The sequence below is a fragment of the Apiotrichum porosum genome, assembly GCF_003942205.1.
Source record: "Apiotrichum porosum strain DSM 27194 chromosome Unknown scaffold_2, whole genome shotgun sequence".
NCBI lineage: Eukaryota > Fungi > Basidiomycota > Tremellomycetes > Trichosporonales > Trichosporonaceae > Apiotrichum > Apiotrichum porosum.
In genome coordinates this window covers 329,059-341,253 of record NW_021167109.1, presented here as the reverse complement: position 1 = coordinate 341,253, position 12,195 = coordinate 329,059, and the positions used below count along the sequence as shown (strand labels likewise).

The 12,195-nt window shown below is 58.5% G+C and overlaps 7 protein-coding genes across 7 annotated transcripts; 3 read left to right on the top strand and 4 right to left on the bottom strand.

Moving 5' to 3' along the window:
• Positions 1–516: 516 nt before the first annotated feature.
• On the top strand, positions 517–1,394 carry EHS24_004098 (uncharacterized protein; the record flags this gene model as incomplete). Its single annotated transcript, XM_028619726.1, has 3 exons — positions 517–530; positions 743–866; positions 1,212–1,394. 3 exons carry the CDS (start codon positions 517–519, stop codon positions 1,392–1,394), a joined length of 321 nt encoding a protein of 106 aa, XP_028478698.1.
• A 618-nt stretch (positions 1,395–2,012) lies between these two features.
• On the bottom strand, positions 2,013–3,101 carry EHS24_004097 (uncharacterized protein; the record flags this gene model as incomplete). The annotated part of the gene is made up of 2 exons (XM_028619725.1): positions 2,013–2,561; positions 2,619–3,101. The coding sequence occupies 2 exons, from the start codon at positions 3,099–3,101 to the stop codon at positions 2,013–2,015; spliced, it is 1,032 nt and encodes a 343-aa protein (XP_028478697.1).
• Positions 3,102–3,332: 231 nt separating this feature from the next.
• On the top strand, positions 3,333–4,121 carry EHS24_004096 (uncharacterized protein; the record flags this gene model as incomplete). Its single annotated transcript, XM_028619724.1, has 3 exons — positions 3,333–3,684; positions 3,740–3,940; positions 4,000–4,121. 3 exons carry the CDS (start codon positions 3,333–3,335, stop codon positions 4,119–4,121), a joined length of 675 nt encoding a protein of 224 aa, XP_028478696.1.
• Positions 4,122–4,342: 221 nt separating this feature from the next.
• EHS24_004095 (uncharacterized protein) lies at positions 4,343–5,727 on the bottom strand (the record flags this gene model as incomplete). Its single annotated transcript, XM_028619723.1, has 7 exons — positions 4,343–4,413; positions 4,458–5,023; positions 5,079–5,295; positions 5,370–5,479; positions 5,546–5,566; positions 5,638–5,672; positions 5,722–5,727. The coding sequence occupies 7 exons, from the start codon at positions 5,725–5,727 to the stop codon at positions 4,343–4,345; spliced, it is 1,026 nt and encodes a 341-aa protein (XP_028478695.1).
• Positions 5,728–6,040: 313 nt separating this feature from the next.
• EHS24_004094 (uncharacterized protein) lies at positions 6,041–7,060 on the top strand (the record flags this gene model as incomplete). Its single annotated transcript, XM_028619722.1, has 2 exons — positions 6,041–6,424; positions 6,572–7,060. The coding sequence occupies 2 exons, from the start codon at positions 6,041–6,043 to the stop codon at positions 7,058–7,060; spliced, it is 873 nt and encodes a 290-aa protein (XP_028478694.1).
• A 1,157-nt stretch (positions 7,061–8,217) lies between these two features.
• On the bottom strand, positions 8,218–10,578 carry EHS24_004093 (uncharacterized protein; the record flags this gene model as incomplete). The annotated part of the gene is made up of 6 exons (XM_028619721.1): positions 8,218–9,554; positions 9,592–9,831; positions 9,876–10,071; positions 10,172–10,223; positions 10,291–10,504; positions 10,551–10,578. The coding sequence occupies 6 exons, from the start codon at positions 10,576–10,578 to the stop codon at positions 8,218–8,220; spliced, it is 2,067 nt and encodes a 688-aa protein (XP_028478693.1).
• Positions 10,579–11,005: 427 nt separating this feature from the next.
• Positions 11,006–12,164, bottom strand: EHS24_004092 (uncharacterized protein; the record flags this gene model as incomplete). Its single annotated transcript, XM_028619720.1, has 7 exons — positions 11,006–11,034; positions 11,071–11,293; positions 11,342–11,445; positions 11,483–11,683; positions 11,721–11,875; positions 11,914–12,078; positions 12,115–12,164. 7 exons carry the CDS (start codon positions 12,162–12,164, stop codon positions 11,006–11,008), a joined length of 927 nt encoding a protein of 308 aa, XP_028478692.1.
• Between the last annotated feature and the right edge of the window lie 31 nt (positions 12,165–12,195).

Below are 12,195 nucleotides of genomic sequence, written 5' to 3'. Positions count from 1 at the left end.
GTTGTTTGTCAGGCTTGGCCCGACTGGCCCGACATGGCACACACCTTGGCAGTGGCGGTGGTGTGTGCTATGACTTGTCTTGCCTTGTCTCAGACGTGAGCCATGACTGTCAGAGATCCACAAACGACGACCTATTGCGTGCGAGATGGCCAGCGGCCAGCGTGCAGCATTGCAGCTTTGCAGCGTGGCCCGGTATTAGGTGGGCCAGGTGGGACGAAACAGCTCTCTCTGTCCGGCGTGTACATCCGGCTGATCGGCTGAATCGGTCTCTCACGCCATCGTTTAAACGGGGGGCATAAACAACGACGGACACTCATTGGCATCTCCGTTTCCCAAAGCCATTGTGCCACACTTGTAAATGTCCGGCGATATTGCCGTCGACGAAATTCCTGGCTGTGGGTCGGCCCTTGCCTGGCCCCGTCTGTGCTCTGTGCGGTGGGTCGCTGCCGGCCGGTGCTATCTGGCTACTACACTCTCCACTGCCTTTCTCCATCCCTCAACACGAAAAAGCAGACAATGGGTTCCACTCGGTACGTCGCCAGCAGCGAGCATGACCCCGTGGACAATCCGCTGACCTCGCCGTTCCCGTTTCTCGCGCTCCGTCTGCTCTCGATGTCGATCCGCACGCTCCATCTGGCGTTCTCCTCCCTGTAACCCTCCTGCCGCCAAACTCTCCCCAACTTCCAATCTGTCGAAACTGTCGAAACTCTTGGTCACAACCTCGCGATTTCCTCCTCTACAGTCTCTACACCAAGGGCCGCATCCTCGGTCACAAGCGCGGAAAGCGCAACTCGCGCCCCAACCAGTCGCTCGTCGCTATTGAGGGTGTCGACTCGAAGGAGACCGCCCGCTCGTACCTTGGCAAGGTGGGTCCGAGAACGAAATTGGGCCAGAAGCGAGGAGGAGAGGGGGGTCCATTGGAGGAGGAGAGCGGATGCCCGAGCTGGAGACCGAGCGTTGGGGGATGGACAGGAGACTTATCCAAGGAACACATTGAATTTGTGGTTTCTTGCAGATCTTCAATCTTCCGTCCGGGCACCCAGTCGTCTTGAAGTCTCCTCTAGCGTCACGTCTACAGCTCTGGGACCTAGGATGTTGGAACGATGGCGTTCAGCTACCGTGCACCCCAACCTCTTCATCCCATCCCATCCCCCTTCCCCTCGCGGAAGCCCAATTTCCTCTACCAGACACAAAAATACTGACCCTCCCAGCGCATCGCCTACGTCTACAAGGCCAAGCGTGAGATCAACGGCTCGCGTGTCCGCGTCATCTGGGGCCGCATCTCGCGCCCCCACGGCAACTCGGGTGTCGTCAAGGGCAAGTTCGCCACCAACCTCCCCGCCAAGGTGTTCGGTGCTTCGTGCCGCATCATGCTCTTCCCCTCGACCATCTAAGCGTCTCCAAAAAACCACCTGTATGGTGTCTTTTGGTATGCTTTCCCCCCTCCCCCCCTCCCATCACTGTTCTCTGTGCTACCCGTTAGCTCTGGTATCATAGAGACAGGCCTTGCATAGCGCAGCCCCAGGGCCTTATACGAGTAATGTATCAGGGTTCTCGCAGATACAAGACTTTTACAGGAGTTGAGAGAGAGAGAGAGAGACGGACTGGGGCTGGTGTAAAAAAACGGAACAAACAAGAGATGATGATAGAAGGATCTTGCCCACCACTTATCTTCGGAGCACTGCAGAGGAGCGTCAGACGAGCAGCAGATGTGCATGGATGTAGATGGCGGCGGCGGTGAGGGTGTCGCTTGGAGGGTTCGAGATTGTGCAGCGTGCTTGAGACAGGCACGCAGAGTTTCGTACCCAGCCGTGAAGATTAGCGTTAGTGGCAAGGCCACCCACACCGGCAGTGTCACCACACCAGCACCTACATCCAACGCTGACAGCAGTAGTACCATGCGAAATGCTTACATTACGAAGCCGTACATATTACCCAGAATGCAGTCTCTATGCGCACACCCAGAATGCAGTCTCTATGCACATGCAGATCTCCCCTCTCGCGCGTTACCACTACTGCTTGCCCTTCGTCTTGGCCGCCTTCTTGGCCGCCTTGTCAGCGGCCTTGAGCGCCTTGGCCCGCTCGTCAATGGCAGACAGCTTGGGCCCGCCCGACTTCTTCTCGGCCTTGTCCTTGACAGGCGCCGCGACGGCCTTCTTCTTGTCCACCTTGGCCCGCTTGGCGGCACCGTCGGCGCTCTCGCCACTTGCCGGCGCGGGCGGGGACGACCCGTCACCGTCCTCGTCGCCGGCCGCGCGCTTCTTGCCCTTGCTGCTGCTGCTGCCGTTCCCGACCGCGACGTTCTTCATGCTCGTGATGGTCGCGCGCATCCGGTCGGCCACGGACAGCGACTGCTTGGGCGGTGCGCCGGGCGCCGGTGAGCTCGAGTGGGACTTGTTGCTGCCGCCCTTCCTGCTGTTGCTCCTCTTGGGCGCCGCATCGTCGAACCCGGCCGGCTTGCGAAACGTCGTCTCGGGCAAGTCCTCGGGCTCGGGTGTGGCGATACGCGACATGCGCGAGGCGGTGCGCTGGAGGATGTGTTCTGGGATCGGCTGGGCGCGCTGTGTAGCCCGTCAGTTCCAGCTCTAGACAAGTTGACCACTGCGAGCTGGACTCACCTTGCCGTCGTCCCTCGCCTTGCCCTTGTTCTTCCGCCTGATGGTCTGCGCGTCCACCTCGTCGTCGCTGTGGGCCTTGTCCTCGGCACCGCTCATATCCTCGTCGTCGTCGTCGGCCGCGGCGGGCTTGTCGCCCCATCCGCCAAACGCACGGCGCCCGCCGCCCGAGACAGCGGACCCAGACGCCGCACCGACGGGGTCCTCCACAAAGGGCATGTACGAGGCCACAAACTGGACCTTCGGACGCGATGGCCCGGCCTCGCTGGCAGTGCTGGAGCTGGGCTTGGTCGTGGCAGAAGCGGCTGTCTTGGAGGTGGCCGGTCTTGAACGCGCGGGAAGCACCCACTTGGCTTCTTCCTCGGCCTTGTCGACGCCCTTGGGCAGCTCGACCACTGCCGGCGCTGCGGTGCCGGATGCGACGGCCTTTTGGGCCGCAGCCCGCTGCATAAACTTGAGGTTGAGTGTACCGACCGAGAGTGACATGGTGGGGGGTATCTGGTGGGACGTTGTGGATGAGAGAAGTGACGTCTGTGTGGACCAACAAATCTGAGAAATGGGAGCACAGGGTGGGTGAGAAATCAGCCTCCGTGCTCGCTGACCGCCGGTGCCTGGGGGGCATGTCTGTTCCAGAACTGGATCGACTCTTCGTGATGTTGTCCTCGTTCTCTCATCCTTCTTCATCTTACACCTACACCTACAACTTCTCCACGCACCATGGCCCAGCCCCTCACAGACCCGCCGATGCGCACCTCCCTCCTCCTGGCGCTCACGACCCAGCAGACCCTGCTGAACGAGCTCTTCACCGCCCTGCCCTCGGGTGCCGCCGACGTTCCTGCGCTGCACGCCTCGCTCGTCCAGTCCGCGTCGCAGCTCGACGCGCTGGCCAAAGAGGCAGAGGAACACCAACGCAAATGGGGCCAGCTACTCGCCAAACAGGCCGAGGTGTCAGCTCTCGAGGGCAGGGTACGCAGCTTGATAAAGGAGCTGGAAGGCGGCAGGATCGAGTTGGAAGGTATGGTGGACGAGGGCAAGAAGGTTGCAGAGGGCATTGACAAGAGCGAAAGGGGTGAGTTGCAGAGAGCTAGACCATCCATGTTGCCACACTAGCTAACGCACCGCAGACCCCGTCGACGTCCCCGTCCTCCTCGCGCACGCGCACGCGCTGGCGCGCTCGACGTCGGCGCCCGTCTCGTCCCTCCTCGCCCCCGTGGACAAGGCGCAGGCGACACCATGGCCCAACGAGATGAACATGCGTCAAGGACTGCTCTTCCAGCTCGAGGGAAGCATGAGCGGTGTGGGAGATGTGGGCGTGATTGGAGAAGGTGAGGAGATACCAACAGCTGTGGGCGGTCTTGGGCCAAAGCTGACAACTGCCTTTCAGAGAAACCCGCAGACGACAAGGCGGACCAAGTGCAGGTCGTGCAGGAGGACAGCGGACGGCGCTTCGACCCTGGTGCAGTGTTCCAGCTCGATCTGGACTCGGACGAGTCGGACGACGACTAGATGGTGCAGGAGGGTCAAGTCGGAGAGAGAGACATTGTCGAGGCAGCCCGCTACATTCTGCTACTTTGGACGGTGTTGCTCGACAACCATGTTGTATGCATGCAGGGGTACTCCCGAGAGAATAGAGATATGCGGTAAGGCTGCGGCCGCCGCCCGGACGCAGCGAGGGGTAACAGTGAGGGGTATACAGGAGGAGAGGGAAGAAAAAGGAAAGCTGCTGTCTACCAGTTGTTGACCATCTCGCGCGAGAGGGGCTCGGTCTCCATCTCGTACTCGACGTTGACGTGGGGGCCTGAACGTTAGCACAAAGTAACTCGTGGGATGTTGCCAACTTACGCTTCTTGGCACCACGCTTGGGGTCCTTGACGGCCTTGCGCTTCGAGCCAGCGGCAGCCGAGGGCTTCTTCGAGGGCTTGGGCGCGGGCTTGTCCTCGTCGCTTCCCTCGGCGTCGCTGCCGGCCTCTTCCTCGTCGTCGTCCTCCTCGTCTCCCTCCTCCTCGTCCGAGACGTCCAAGTCCGAGGGGAAGTCCTGGCCATCGTCTCCGTCCGAGTCAAACTCGTCAAACTCGGATCCAGAGTAGTCTTCCAGGTCGCCAATCTCGCTGCCGTCGTCCGAGTCCTCGACAAACTCGCGCTCGCCTCCCTCCCACTCCTCCTCGTCGAGGAGGGACTCGTCGTCCTCCATGTCCTCCTCGAGCCTGCCCTTGCCCTTGTCCATCTCGAGCACCTGCTTCCACACGTCCTCGTTGACGTTCATCGGGGCATCGCCGTACGCCTTGGACCGCAGACGCTCGAGCAGCTCCTTCTCGATCGACTTTTCGAGCTTGGCGGCAGCGAGGGCCTTGCGCTCGCGAGTGGCTTCACGGCGCTCCAGCTTCTTCTTGATACCGACCATCTTGGGCCTAGAGGAACCAGTTAGAACACGCCCGTTTGAGGTACACCTCCTGCTGTACTCACTGCTGGGTCAGGCTCAACCTGCGCATCTTGATGAGGTACTGCGTAATCTTGGTGAGACGCTGCTTGCACTTGTGCGTAATAAAGTTGGGCCAGTAGATGAGCTCCTTGTCAATCTGCTCCAGCGCCTTGGTGTAGTTGCTCGACAGCTTGATGCGCTCCCACAGGTTGGCGGGAGAGTGCGCACGCTCAATGGTCTTGACGTAGAGGTAGATGACACCTGCGCTGTCAGCGACGGCTCTCTTTGGCAGAGGCACAGCTGGCAGGTAGCAACTGCCTTGGTCTCGCACTCACCCTCCTTCTCGCGAACCGTCGCATAGCGCGAGTTGGCGAGCGGGCAGCTCTGGCGCGAGCAGAAACCCGTCAAGTTGTACTCATTACGACAGAAGTTCTGCGTAACGGTCCTAGACACGGGGCGTCAGCTATACAGTGTCCTCTGGTGTCTCGGTTTGGGCGGGGTGTGGGCTCACTTGACCTTGTACGAGCAGAACCTTTGAGGTTGTTAGCGTCATTCCAACGACGTTCGCCATCTCCACGAGCTCAACAGCTCTCGGGTACTCACTGCTGGTTGATGACCGACCAAATGATCTCGTCGGACTGGCTCTGTCAGCATGGTATCCTTTCGCCTGTTAAGTGTTGTGCCCACCTGCATCGTGTTTTAGGGGTTGAGGGTGGTTGTGTTGTGCAGAACCGGTCGTCACTTGCAAGGTGGACTTGAACGGGTTGCGGAAATTTCAACGGAAGGCGTGTGTACGTAAGCAAAGGCGTGCCAGCCTGTTGACGAGCCTGGCATTTGCCACCAGACGGGATCAATCTGCCGAGCCGCGATATCACGGTATAGCCGCGCTCGTAACGGAGGGCTGTGGGCCTGTAGACGCGTCTGCGCATCGGCAGGGGCATCACGGTGTCCATGTTGTGACGCTCACATCTCTACTCACTTCTCTATTGACATATACACATACACCATGCTCAGCAGCATTCTCTCACAGCCTACAACATCCCGTGCAGGTGCTGCACTCGCTTGCGGTGTGTACATTCTTACCATCAGACTCCCTTACCCATCAATTACTGACGACACAGCTCTCCGCACGCCTGGACCTACTCGCTATGCTCCCATGGCATTCGCCGCCGCTGCCCGGCACCAGCGCCAGCACCGCGCACGATCCCTGCACACCACCAGTCCCATGTCTGCCAGCCACTTTGACACGCAGCTCTTTGTCGAGCGGCTCCAGCAGCACGGCATGACGCGCGAACAGGCCGAAGGCGTCATGACCGTCTTGGCGGACGCGGTCGATGAGAGTATCCGGAGTATGGAGGGTGGCCTGGTCAGCAAGGCCGAGCAGGAGAAGGTGCGTTTGACGTGAGAGAGGGGTGTGGTGTTTCCCTGGTCAAGGGGCAGGTGCCGGTTCACCCAGACGCACCTGCGGCACTACCAATTCGTCACTAGGCCCAGCGCCAGGTTCTTCTTCGAGTGAACATTGTCCTGACGCCTGCAGCAACGCTACACCCAGAACGTCGACTTTGCGCAGCTCAAATCCGAGCTCCAGCTACACGAGAAGAACGACTTGACGCTCATGAAGGCCGAGAATGACCGTCTCATGGCCGACGTGGAGAAGCTCAAGCAACGCCTCCGAGAGGAAATCACACGCACACAGGCCGGTGTGCGTCTCGACTTGAACCTGGAAAAGGGGCGCATTCGCGACGAGTCGGCGCAGCAGGAGCTCAAGATCAAAGAGGTGGATACCCGTATCGAGTCGGAGATTGCCGGTCTGCGTACCCAGATCGAGCAGGCAAAGTTCTCGATCCTCCAGTACCTCGTCGGTGTGGCAACCGGTTCCGGCGCGCTGCTCTTGGCGTACATGCGTATGATGGTGGGTGATTGCGATACCGAGTTGTCTGCTGACCCAAACAGAAATAGACAGGACATGCATTGGCCTTTTGGCCACATCGGAAACACCCTTGCTACTCGTGTTTGGTTCTGCTGACTGATCCACGCTACTGTACACCTGCCTGCTCTCGACTTCTTCTCCCCAGGCACTCCCTAGCTTCATGTTCTCAACGTAACCGAGACTCAATCACGCAGGTTGCCTCCTTTTTCTCACGGCGGTGCTCTACAGTAGACGAGACACCGGTCCACGCGTAACCTTCACCTGCGCTTGGCACATGTCTTTGCTTCGTGTCCATATCGCTTGGACCGAACGACTTGCCACCGACGTGGGTTGTGATGCATCAATTTAGCTCCTGGCAGTCAGAGTTTGTGGCAGGGAGCATCTGAGCGTGTTGTTACCCCATGGTGCTCGGCCAAAATGGCATGCACAGTTCGAACACTCCCATCGATTGCTCTATACACATGAGGGACGGCTTGAGAGAGCGGCAGGAGACCTAGGTATCAATGACGGTCAGTTGCATGGCGCTCAGCTGCCGCACATCCCGCCCAAGGCTACACGCTTCGAGGTGGTGGCGATGGGTCGACCTCGCGCTTGGCACGTCTGCCCGGACAACGCCACTGTGTAGTGAGACGAGGGTGGAAATCTGACGGTCCGTCACAGTAGATGTCGTAGTAAGTATGGCATCCGACCTCCTCCTGTTAGCACCACAGTTTGTCGTGCATAACCAGGCGGTCCTCACCAGACTACCCCAGCATGACAGCTACCACGCTCGCCAGTGCCGTACGATGACTGACTGGGCTTCTTTTGTTATTAGAATATTTATTTATTCAGGATATTGACAATACATGTCGACTCTGCACTATGTGGTGTAGGTTTCGGCCGAGAAACAGACATGAACAATGAAAACGAGTCAGCTTGGAGGGCATGTCAAACACCTGATGGATGAGGAGGGTCTCGAGAGCGAGGTTGGAGGTCAACGCTGCCAACAAAATCGAACTTTGGACGACTCCGACGATACGCTTCATACCTTGCATTTACATCACTGAAGCAACCAGGTCTCTCGGGTTACGGTGACAAGGCATTTGCATTTATACACAACGTGTAACATAATTTACCTGTTGGGCAGTCCCTCACGGGCGGGGCAGGCCAGTTCAAGTTGAGGCATTGTCATTCATATTATTATCGGGAAAATATTAAATAAAACACTGATAACTACTTTTGAGCGGCGACAGAGTACGTTACTTCCCCGCCGTTTAACAGGGAAACACCGCAGTCTCTCCCTCCCACTCCTCCTGTCTAACAGGATTCAGCTCCGTCTCGTAGTCCTGGAGCGGAAGCCCCATCGGCTGGTCGCGGGGATACTTGAGCCAGTCGGCAGAGAACAAGACCGTGTACTCGGGCTCGTACCGCTCCGTGAACGCGTGCGTAGAGTTCATCGCGTCCACGGCACTCCGCCTCTCGCGGGAAGAGTCGTACAGGTAAGGCACCTTGGCGTCCCGCTGCGAGTAGAGAATACGCTCGGCGTCGGCAATCTGCGTCAACGTCGGGACGACGAAGAAGCAGTGTCCGTTGTCCTGCCACTTCTGGCGGACCTCGGGGCGGAGCTTGGCCGCCATCTGCTCGATGGCTTCGGGCGAGAGCGGGATGGTGATGGGGTTCAGGAAAGGGTGTTCGCCGTCTGAAATGGTGGTGGTGGCGAATGTAGCTGCACAAGCGGCCTCCTGGTCCTCCGGAGAGGTGAGGCGGGCGGCGACGGGCGTCTGGATTTCCACGACGTCATGGTCATCGAGGTCGTCTTCGTCATCGCTGCTGTCCAGAGTCTCGATGCCGTCTTCAGTGTTGCCAATGTTGGTAATAGCGGTGGGCATGACATGCGCATCGACCTTGGCCTCGAAAGTGTGGGTCGTGCTGACGCTCGTCACCGAACCCCCATCAAGGTCGGACTCGTCGGACTCCGAGTCGAGCGAGAGGGCGGAAGGAGCTGGAGATGAGGGGGCCGACGAGGAAGTGGCGCTCTGCGCATGGCGCGTAATGGTCGGGTAGATGGAAGTAGCGCAAGGGCGAATGCTGTCGAGCACATCTTCCGCGTCATCGTCAGAACCCGGGAACCGGACTCCCGGAGCAGGGCCGCGCGTAGAGACCGGCACCACACCAGCATCAGGAAGAACAGTGACCGCGGGGCGAGCGAAGCGAAAGTCCCGGAGCCGAGTCTTGACCGCCTCCTCCACCTCGTCGTCGCGGGGGGAAGGAGGGGCAGGCCCCGTCGGCGCCATGGAGGGTGCATATACGCTTCGACCAATGGTAGACTCGGCGTCGCGCGGACGGATCTTGAGGACGTAGGCGCGGTGTTCTTCACGAGACATGATGTGGATGGTGCCGGCGTCAGACTCGGCGTTCTGGATCGAGGGGGTCGCAGGTGCCGTGTAGTGCATGATGGAGGCCGGCGGCTCCGGGTCGAGGGGGAGGTGGTCGCGGCTGTTGATCATGGTGAATGATTCGTCGGGTCGAGTGCGGATGCCAAGCCAGCGGGCCCACATGCGCAACATGGCCCAGTCGAGGGTGTAAAGAAAGACAAATATACCCGTGGCGCCTGATGTCAGTTTATGGCCCGTAAACGTCCAACTCACCTTCAACAGCGTGACCGGCCCAGTATCCCGACGAGCCGCCCGAGACAGCTTCAATGATCAGGAACACGGCGACCAGAAGGGTAGAGATGGCCATGGTGAACACCTTGCGACGAAGGTGGTGGAGGGAAAGGGAGACCTGCTTGGCCGACAGGCGGTGGGCGTGGCAGGTCACATTGATGATGGCAGGGACGCACAGCATCCACGAGATACCAAGGGGCACGAAAAGGGTGGAAAGACGGACTACATGTCAGTCGACAATGTAACAGGCAGACAACTGTACTCACGTGGAGTCCACCACTTCATAGTCGGCTGGCAAAAGGTACCCCACCATACGCCCAGGTAGGACACGTTGGCCGAGTTCCAGGCGGCGAGTACCGCGATGAGCGGGGCAACACCGAGTGCATATACGACGATGAGCAGGACCACAGACACCAAAAACGACCACGGCTTGATTGCCAGCGTCGTCTGCCGGTAAATGTTCTGTGAAGAAGTGTCAGCTGATGGCCTTGATGACGCTGGTGATGAGGAATGTTCTTCTGTGTTCTGATGGTTTTTGGTTGTTGTTGGTAGTGGCACTCACCAGAGCTACGAGAGGAATATGCGCGACAACAGCGGTAGTGCAAAATACCATGCTGTGGAGTCCGTCAGCCTGATAATGGCAAATGCCAGTGGCCAAGATTGCGCCAATCTGGTACTTACAGTGCCGCGTCAACGTCACAAAGGGTGCCTTGAGCGCCATGACGTTTATTGATAAAAGTCTCAATAATGGCGAGGGACGACTTGGCAATGGCGACAAGAACGAGAGAGACAGTGGTAGACGAGTAGATACCGGACGGGACCTTGGTGACCTTGGAGGGAAGGACAATGGCCGGGGCAGCAAAGAGAAGAAGGGCGAGGGAGACAAAGCTCAGAACTGATGTGTCAGCTGCATAGCATAACTTTAGCTCCATAGCTGTTACCTTCGTAAGCGGTGAAAACGGCCGTCATGTTACTGCTGTTGGGGGATAGTTGTCTGGGGTTGGTTTGGGATTGGTTTATGGATGTGGATGGCGTCGACTGCAGAAACGCGTGGTGCTGACGTCTGGAGTGGCAGTAGTTCGAATGGATACGAATCAAAGAGTTGCTTTCTGAGTTGGTCTTTTCTAGCCAAAGTCGAGCTCGCAGAGCCGTGTGAGTGAGCGGTCCACGACAGTATGTAAGAGACGGAAAGAGGGAGTCAGGTAACCGAAGAGAGTGAGTGATGGGGTTTGTTGTTTTGATGTGGGTCAGGGGACATGAGTGGTGATGGAGCTGGGTGCGGACTGTGCGGCGTGTTTGCGTTCGGTGATCTGAACAATGGAGTGTCACTATGCATACAGTGGGGCTCGCTACCTCTTTGGCGGCGGTTGAACTCGTTTTTGGCACGTCATTGGCATCACTTGGCCCACACTTTGATGGTGCCGTCTGTCATCAGCTCTAGTCATAGTGGTCCACACTCACCAAGACTACATGTCACCATTTCCCTGCCGTTCGGGTTGGTAATGACGCCCGTGATCGCGCGTCTATGTGGTGCTGGAGGGTCGGCCGACAGCGGCTTGCCGTCAAGCACATTCCAGCTCCAGAGACGTCCGTCTTCATCACCGGCAATCACGGCACCTTCACCACGATTGAAGGCCGGTCGAGACCGGGGGCCAGACTCTGATACTCTGTGGCCGGAGAAGGTCTGCAGGACCTGTACAGGTTAGCACACAATGAGGGCGATGTAACCTACCTGGCCATTTGACCTGTCAAACAGGCGGAGTTTACCATCCAAGGAAGACACGAGCATCGTGTCCCTTGGCGACGAGGGGGAGGGAACAACAGCAGCGACAGGAGCTGCGAGGTCAGTACACTCATACCGATGCAAACCCACCTCCGACACAATCTTCGACCATTTTGCCCATTCGCATGTCGTATGTCCTAACATGCCCATCCTGGCTTCCGGCGATGATCTCAACCGATTCTGGCGGGATGGTCAGACTGGTAATGGACGAGGTCGCGCCCTTGATGGTCTGCAGTGGATCGCGGGCCTGTGCACGCATGTCCCAGAGCATGATCTTGGCGTCAAACCCGGCTGAGAGATTAGCACTTCGTGCAAACGAGAATCTCACCGCTCGCGAGTAGACCGCCGTCATTGTTGAATGCAACAGCATGGAGCTTTCCAAAGTGGCCCTGGAGCTTCCTCAGAGCCACGCCGCTGGCCACGTCCCACACAAACACAATCTTGTCGCCACCGCAGCTGGCAAACTTGGCGTTGTCGTGGGCGCTGAACGTTAGCGTCCAGGCGTGACTTGTAAAGCTCACATGTCGAGTGCCAACACTTCGTGTGCGTGTCCCCTATACACCTTGATCTCTTTTCCAATGGCCGGGTTCCACAGCCGGATGGTCCTGTCCGTCGAACCCGAGAGAACGTATCGAGACCCATGGTTGTAGCGGACAACGTTCACGGCGGCCTCGTGCCCGTCGATGCTGCGAGGTCAGAGTTGACAGACGTTGCAGACCTACGTTTGTACCAGTCTTGACGGGACCGAGAGAATATCGGGCCCGTCGCCCATGGTGGTGTTGGAGGGCGGTGGACGAGTGGGG